Source organism: Morone saxatilis, unplaced genomic scaffold, assembly GCF_004916995.1.
Source record: "Morone saxatilis isolate NCDOM2014 unplaced genomic scaffold, NCSU_SB_2.0 Contig21, whole genome shotgun sequence".
Lineage (NCBI taxonomy): Eukaryota > Metazoa > Chordata > Actinopteri > Moronidae > Morone > Morone saxatilis.
The window spans coordinates 10580385-10589102 of record NW_023339774.1 but is presented as its reverse complement, the minus strand read 5'-3'; the positions used below and the strand labels follow the sequence as shown (position 1 = coordinate 10589102).

The following is an 8718-nucleotide window of genomic DNA, read 5'->3' as shown; positions in this document are numbered from 1 at the left end:
AAAGGGGAAGTGGTGGTCCGTATTGTGGTAATGTTTTTTTAAATTATTGGTGGAAACTTTAGATTAAAATTATATTAAATTATTGGTGGAAACTTTAGATTAAAATTATATTAAATCATCAATTTAGATTAAATCATCAGGAAATGCTTCTAATTTTGAGACCTATACATTTGATTCCAAATGCAAACAAGCAACTTAAGGTATTATGCATGTGTATTTTGGACCTATGACCCACAAACACCAACAGAGGGAGCCATTTCTCAACTAAATGCAACCAACTTGGGACCTGCAACTGTATAATAACTGAGACAAGCACACACCACTTTACCACAAGCACTCTATGTAAACTCAAATCCTTTTTTTAAAACTTAAACTACTCAGTGTTGAATAATTGGTGACCTCCTTTGATTCATGAATGTGATTTATCCCTGGTAAAAAAAAATAAAAAAAATAAAAATCACTATGAGATTCCTTTGCTTTCTAATGAGTGTACAATTATTCATTTTGGGGGTAAAATATCATTATAAAGCTCGTATAATGTTGATTTGGATATTTGTAAGTCTAGGATCGGTACAGTGTGGTTTTGTTGTTTTATTTTGAAGGTTTGGCCGGAAGTACTCAGTTTATTTATTCCTATTGAAGAAGCGTTGGAAGGACATTAGCTGGTTTCGATGCGGCGCACACACGTTTCTTCTGACAGACACATTCCCCTGAACCCTCGTTAGTCCTGCCTCTGTGACCAGTATCACTATATTATTAAGCTTACCGTCTTCAAACTATAGTAGGTATGTAAAGGTTTCGTTTTCAGTTAGCCAAGCTACCACTCAAGGTTAAAATCTGTTTCTGTTTCATGTTAGTAACAGTAGCACATATTGTTGTGTACCAAGTTAACTAACAGGAAATCCCACAAAGCACAGCTAAGCTTGTTAGCAGCTAACAATAGCAAGGTGTGTAACGTTAGACGGTGTTAACATTACGTTAACAGGAGCTCTTGAGTCAGCTATTGTAAGTTATAGTACAACACTGTAGTGCCATTACATGTTTAAGTCATTAAAGTTTCAAGGCTGGTTGTACCTCCCTCCATTGATAATTCTGAATAACTATCTTTAGGTTAACGACGCCGCCATGGGGTTTCTGCTGTCTAAATCCATGGACGAAAACATTAGAAAGCAGCAGGAGTTCATGCTGCACAACTCCAGGCTGCAGGTGAGTGAAGGTACACACACTCACATAGTGTCAGGAGTCCTCCAACCGGTGGTCCCTTCCCCCTTTCTCTCTCTCTCCCCCTCGTTTCCTGTCACTCTGCAGAGGTCACTATTACAGAGGATGTGTGCACTCATGTCTTTACTCCATGTACCTACAAACCTTCATCAGGGGAAACATTAACAATGAAGTGTTCTAGCACATGTGCTTGATTGTACGTGATTCAAATGTTGCTAAAGCATCAGTCATGTCTCTGTCAAGGTTGGGGTTTTTTTACTGGGCAAAGCAGGCAACTACCCCCAATGCCCCTCAAGTCCCAGGCTCACTGTGTCATTTTGTTGAGGAATATGGGAATTTACATTATACTTTTTATTATTATTTCAGACACATTGAGGACCTTTAAGCTGGGTCCTGATTTTACCTGCTTTAGTGACTTAAACAGGGTGTTAAGATGAATATTTCAGTTGATTTAATATATATACACATATAGATATATGTATATTAATATATTCTTAAAACAATATATTTTGAATCAAGTTGCCACTGCTAACATGAGGCCATGTACACTGATCTGTCCTATCCATATGTATTTCTTGAATCATCAAAGCCAGAGCCACAAACTTCACTTCCAATCTCAGCATTTCCCTTTAGAGACCACAGGTTTTATTGCACTCATTGTTGTTTTGTTTTTTCATTTAAACAAAGATTGTTTTTTTTTTGTTTGTTTGTTTTTTTTATTATTATTTCATCTTTTTGCGGGCAATTTGTAGTGATTTATTCATGCCTGCAAGCTGCTGAGCAGCAGGTGGGATGTGTGACTGTCATAACACCAATGACATTATCTGACTTAGGCCCAAAAGGTTTGTTGTATTTTCTGCTCCGTAATTTTCTCCTGCTCTCCCAGCTGTAAATGTGGTAGAGGATGACTAATATTATTCAGTGATGGCAAAGGTTTGGCAATTGAGTTTCCGAGCACCTTCATTTGGGTTGTGACGATGACTCAAAGGTAAGTATTAGCTACATGTTTACACATTGCTGTAGTGGATCTACATTGTTTCATTGACTAAACATACTACAGATAGTTTCATATTAATAATCCTCACTTAGAATAACTTTTGAATGCAAATTAAAATTTCATTTTACCATCGTCTGTAAAAGCACAAGTGACAATAGCGTCTAGTTTAATTTTGACCTTTCAGATCTTGGCTGAACAAAACATACTCTGGGTCTTCAAGGTCGTTAATAGTCAAATATTATGTTACTGTCTGTAATAGGAAATCATTTTACCCCCTTTTTTTTCCCTTCAACAATGAAATTGTATTTTTAGAACAGCAGATTTAATGTGTTGGATTGACCCTAGCAATTTTAGAATATCTGTGAAGCAGTAGCTGTTGCCTCCCCCTGCATTAAGCTGTCAAAAATGATTGCTTGCCAATGTTTCTAGTCACATCACTAATAGCTAATTGATCCTTTCCAGAGTCTTGCCTTGTGGACTTTAAAGTCACTGGGCATTGTGTTTAAACCATGGGGTCTATCTTCTATCGAAATTCATCCGATATGGGTGTGTTTTTATGACACATGTCCTGAGGATAAATGGTAGCTATGAGATGATGTAAATGGCGTTTTTGTTCACTTTTTATTTAAGAATGGGTTGGCTGTTAATAGTAGGGTTGTGCTTTATATTGACAGTCATTGAACTCGAGTGCGGTTGAGTGTAAAGTAGGTAAGCAAAGACCTCCCTACAAGGTTCTTGATTTGTTATATTTCACTGGTTTTTGACCACTGCAATCATTACTTTCTAAATATAATGCAAATACTAATAAATGCAAATTTTGCTTGGGTAGCCCCCTAAAACATCACATTTCAATATAAAACAATTACTTGACAGAAGTAGATGCATTAAACATTAAATACTTGTCATAGAGTAGCACAGTAGAACACAAGGTGATTTGAAAAATGAGCAAAAGACTGATCAGATATAGGTAAAACAACAGTGAAATAAATAGAATAAAGGGGCTGAAATGGTGTAATATCAAGTTCCATCAAGGAATATAGTGTTTGTTTGATGTTAGCTGTATCCCTGAGATGAAAGAAGCAAGAATGAACCAGTTGTGTGATGTTCTGATTAAAATGTAAATATGAATCACAATAATATTTCACTACAGGATTTTGTGCACTAAATATTTGAATAGAAAGCAGAGGGGATGTCAAAAGAGGTTTAGCATTAGGGTAAGGACACATTGTTTTGTCAGAAAGGGACAGAGAATGGTACCCTGAGGAACCCCCACGACTAATCAGGCATTAAGTAATTACAATAGACTCTACAAATGTACAGTTTCAGTCATATAAATATAACCATTTATCATCATTCATATCCTTTCGAAAGATGCAAAATACTAAACTAATTAGGAAAACGTACTCGGGAGAAAGTGTCCACCAAATAACATCATCTTCTTCTTCATCTATCTTTTGTGTGTTTTCGAATGGGGTTGTCTATGTTGTAAACTGTCTCCCTCTCTCATTCTCTTATGTCATCTTCTCTCCCTTCTTCCAGTATGTAGACTGTGATCATTTATGTGTATGTTTTCCACGTATTGTCCCGCTCTGTGCATGCGTGTAGCCTTTTGAAAATGTCAGTGAATTTCCCGCTTACATTTCAGCTCTGCTCTCACTTCGTCACCTTCTGAGTGGACTCTTCGTGGCTCATTTCTTTCTTTCACTTTTTATTTGACCGCCTTTTCCAGTCACCGTCTCACAGTCATTATGTAATCCTCCGCTGCTTGTCCATTCTTGCCTCCAAATCAATTGGTCAGCCTTTTGTGATGTTCCCATGAGAGAGACATGATCTTGACTAATTTCAAAGTACACACACACAGGTAAAGGTAACACAATATTGCTTTGTCATTTGGTGAGTGAGTCAGTTCGTCATACATGGGGTTAAAAACTCATAGTCATCACATGGAAATAGACCATGGAAACATGAATATAAAAAATGACAAAACGCAATAATACCAGACAATTAACAGTTCACAAAACACAGATATTTAGACGTACGCAGTATGTTTAGGGTCATTGTTATGACTGGGTGTTGAACCTCAATATCTATCTGGTACCAACCGAAATGTGTATGACGCAACAATTAACTAGAACTGTCAAGTATGGAAAGATTACAGTTATATTACGTATTCTTGTTAAAGTCTGTCTAAAGGAAATTCAGTGATTTCTCTTTAAACACATTATATATGTGAAATATATAAAACAACTGTTGAGAACATTATAAAAGACTGTGGTATTGCATTGTGGAGGTTGAACGTTTTTGTCTCTTACCAGTTTTAGGTTGAGGATTTTTTTGGGGGCGGGGCTAAAAGTATGGCTCTGGAGACACCAGCGCTGTAGCAGTATAGGGACCTTCCCTCAGACAAAGCTTGGAAAAAACCATCCTCTCACCTCTCCTAAGTTCACTTGCTTAGTTTCGCTCTATTCCTTGATGCTATTATAATTATGTTATTTGATCCCATAGACACTCAACAACTGAGCCAGGATAGTCTAATATTTCTGTCTGACATGACTCCAGACTACACTGATCTCATAAAAAGGTCTGTCCTAAGGCATTTATCAGTTTCTGACTCTGGAAAAGTGGGGAAAAAACAGTACAATTCCCCAAAGCTACTGGATCAGTTCTCTCATTAACCAAACATATTTAGGCTATTATATGTGACCTCTTTTTAAAAAATAATGTAATAACCAGTGTAATATCTTTTCACTTCCATTCACTGAGTCCTCGGCCCCTGAAGCGAATGGAGCCCTGCGGAGGTCCGGCCTCCCACTTGAAAACTTGGCTTAGACATTTGAGAGAAGTTTGGCTTCTTCTGTTCAATTAATAAAACGTGTTTTATAGATAAACATGTTTATATTTCATTGCGCTACTGGTACCAAAACTCAGAGATTGTGTCTGGGCTAGTACTGGAAATGTTCAAATGATACCCAATTACTATTCATGTTGACAGAAAGCACAAACTGTCTGGCAAAGCAAGCTTTTCTTCACACGTCCAAGATCTGTGATTGTGACCAGACATTGAGTGATTTGGGTGCTAACAGCATTTGTGTTCACATCTGTGAGGTTGGAAGTAGATTTAGCAGCTGTGTGTGTGTGTGTGTAGTTTTGATGAGTTTGTTCCTGTTGGTGACTGTGAGTGTGGTGAAGTAGCAGATGGAGCAATAGACGAGGACTGGCTGTTTGATGCTTTGATACAAGGGGAGCAGTAGGTGGAGTGCAGCTTCCGGATGGTGGAGAGCTTCTGCTGGCAGGGTTCATGATTGGTGTTTATGATTGGAGTGTTCATCAAAGCGGAGTTAAATGTCCACGAGGATTCCCACATATTAGAAACTCAGTTTGATGTCAGCTGTGTCAGTCCTGATAATGCGGAGGTTGTGGAGAGAGATTCATTTGTAGTTGATCCAAAAGTGATCAAAACAGTACGTTTTGTTAACAGTTTATGTATGTACAAACAATTACATCATGTCTAGCTTTTAGCGCATTAGCATCTGCAGTCCTCGTGAACACCATAATGCCAATATAACCAATAACAGCTACAGCTGAAACAATTTATCGATTTATCAATAAGTCAATCAACAGGAAACTATTCAACTATTTGGATAATCAATTAATCTTTTCAATAATCATTTTAGCAAAAATAATAAAAACAAAGATTTTGTGGTTCCAGCTTCTCAAGTAAGAAGATTTGCTGATTGTCTTGTCATATATCTTTGTAAACTGTATTTACATTATTATAATATTACAATATTTTGGACATTTGATTTAACAAAACAAGACATTTGAAGCTGTTGCCTTGTGATGGATATTTTTCCTCTATTTTCTTAACACAGACTAAGGATTTAGTCTATGTAAAAAAAAAAATGGATTTGTGTATCATTATGGATATATGTATCATTCGAGCAGACTTTTCATGAGCCAGGTAGAGTGGCAAGCTACCAATCATGAGGTGTTGGCACATTCACTGATCGTACTCAGGTTAAGCCTCCACTAAAACAATTTCCATCTCTGAAATGTTTGACCCCCTGTTAAAAGAAACTTTCTCATGAGTGACTCATGGGATAGAATAATTATCATTGACCAGAAGCAGGTAGTTTTATATTGATGGTTTATTCAAATAAAACATCCAGTGCCTTTGGTCTACTTCCTGTTTTGTGACCCAGATGAGAGAAGGGAGGACTTTGTGAGAGGTGACGTCCATGTCACCAGAAACCATTCATCACACGTTTCCCGCTCTTGAGGACCGTAACAGTACTGTGAATGAAGGTGTAATTTCCCCTTTTCTGTCCTTGGAAAGAGGTCTAAATGAAACATAATTCAATTCTTGACTCATTATCAATACCTGCTGCATTAGCTTTCTATTTCAACTTTGTCTACTTTTAACAAGGCTATCTTTGAGTTCACTGTTCACTAACTTAGCTGAGCGGACCCCACAAATAATGAACAAACCGTGTCGATTACAGAGGCTATTCCTGGGATTTCCATTACTCTTTGAAGGCTTTAAAAGGTTTTGAAAAGTATAGCTTCCTCCTTCCTCGAGAGGGGTAGCACTTGTAGTCAGCTTGTTTACAGTAATTTAAACTATTCCAGTGGGAATCGAGTTTCATGACAAAGCACAGGAGCAAAATGTACGTTGAAACTTAATTGTGCACAGAATGTTACACCCGTGTTTCCAGTTATGGACCATACCATTATGCATGGGTTTTTTTTGTATTAAAGACACTATGAAGTAGGGATATTTCATGAAAAGACATATGCAGTGGTATAAATAAATATATCTAATGTCTAAAATACATCTTTAATATTCACAAATTTTAATTAAACCACAATCAGTCGAGCACCATTCTTAAAACAATATTTTAGATTAGATTCAAGGGTTGATTGCACTTCATTAATGCAAGTGCCTTTTACTGTACTTTTACTTTTACCAGTGACGTCTCTGCCCGGTGATTACAGCTTAACCCTCCTAAGCTTCTTAATTTTATGCCTTTCCTTCTCCTCTATTACTGACATTTAATAGTAGCCAAGCGTTTTAGTCATCAAATCACCCCACTTGACCACATCCTGGTCACAACAGGAGAACAAATTATCAAAGTCATTTATTCACCACAAAAGGTATTTGATTAGTGCCATTTCGATGTCTATTATTAGATTTGCCCACTGATATGTAGAAATGTAGCACGCAAAACTTCTTATAGCACAATTTATGACAAGAGGGAGAGATTAGAATTACTTTCTAGTATTAAATCAGATGTGTTGTTTCTTTTAGGCTGCATCCACAATAGAAGCAGCTACAAGATCTGAGTATAAGGCGTACAATGGACTCGCAAATGTGACAAAAAGATGTGTGATTATAGGAAACCAGAAAATTCATTACATCGAACATGTTAAATCATTTCTAATCACTCTTTATTGGAGGAATATGAATTATAGTGGCTCAGGACCATTAGCACTCCAATCAACAGCTGATGCCTGCTGTCAGGCCCTGAGGGAGGTTTGACTCATCATTCTCTTCCTCATTTATCCTGCTTGACAAGTTAAACACATTTAGTTCTGGGAGTTGGTCAATGTGAAGCCGACTCCCTCATAAAACATTGTTAAATTAGCTATGACTCGTTCATTCAGAGGCCTGCTGTAGCATGTAGCCTAGCTTAAAAATGGCTCACCCTCCTCTGTTCTGGCCTAATGCATGTAAATGTTTTTCATATATGTTGATTGGCTCAGATTTTTAGCAACCCGAAGTGAGCATGTCTTTCTAATCCTTAAAGCTTGTAATCTAAGTGTAGGTTATGTGCACTGTAGTACTATAGGACCATTTATGTGGGCATGGAAAATGTATGAATGTCCTGTTTAGTTGTTTGTTGTTTAAAGAGCTGCACATCTGGGCTGTTAATTCCAGCGGCACAACCTTTCTGTTTGAGAAATGTTTTCTATGCAGACTGGATATATGAGGCATGTCTCTGTTAGTCGCTGTTTTACAGGCCCCACCTATTTAATTTAATTCACCTAAGCTTCAATTCCAAGTAATGTTCAGCCATTAGCAGATATACATAATTGTTCGCAATTATGGGCAGAAAGTCAGAAATCAAAACGTTGCTTCCCGGACATGTTGTAATTTCTGTCATCCGCTGCACGTCATCGACTCACTTGAGTGGCAGTGTGGTCACTTTTTTTTAAACCTTGCATCGACAGTGAGATGGTGACACTGTCCTTTTAAGTGGAAATAAAAGCTCATCTTTGACACGTTCACTTTTTGAGAATAAAGGCTTTTTGTGTGAGAATGTCAGTCAGTCCTCTCAGTTAGCAATTGTTATGCAGAAAGTACGTGTTTCTGTGCATGTCGATGTGAGCGAGTGTAAAACAGGAAACGGCAGACAAAAGGTCATCTGACTGAGGTTCATCAGCATGGTCACTGTTTCTGAGGCGGGATTGACTGTCTCTCGTTCCTTTGACCCTGCCTG

The 8718-nt window shown here is 37.6% G+C and overlaps 1 protein-coding gene across 1 annotated transcript in view; it reads left to right on the top strand.

Annotated features, from left to right (window-relative positions):
• Positions 1-635: 635 nt before the first annotated feature.
• Positions 636-8718, top strand: part of plgrkt (plasminogen receptor, C-terminal lysine transmembrane protein) — a 10408-nt gene continuing 2325 nt past the window's right edge. Inside the window, exons 1-3 of the mRNA XM_035668302.1 lie at positions 636-785; positions 1111-1353; positions 3758-3767. Of these exons, the coding sequence (XP_035524195.1) occupies positions 1126-1353; positions 3758-3767 (238 nt within the window). The 5' untranslated portion in view covers positions 636-785; positions 1111-1125. The remainder of the gene's footprint in view (positions 786-1110; positions 1354-3757; positions 3768-8718) is intronic.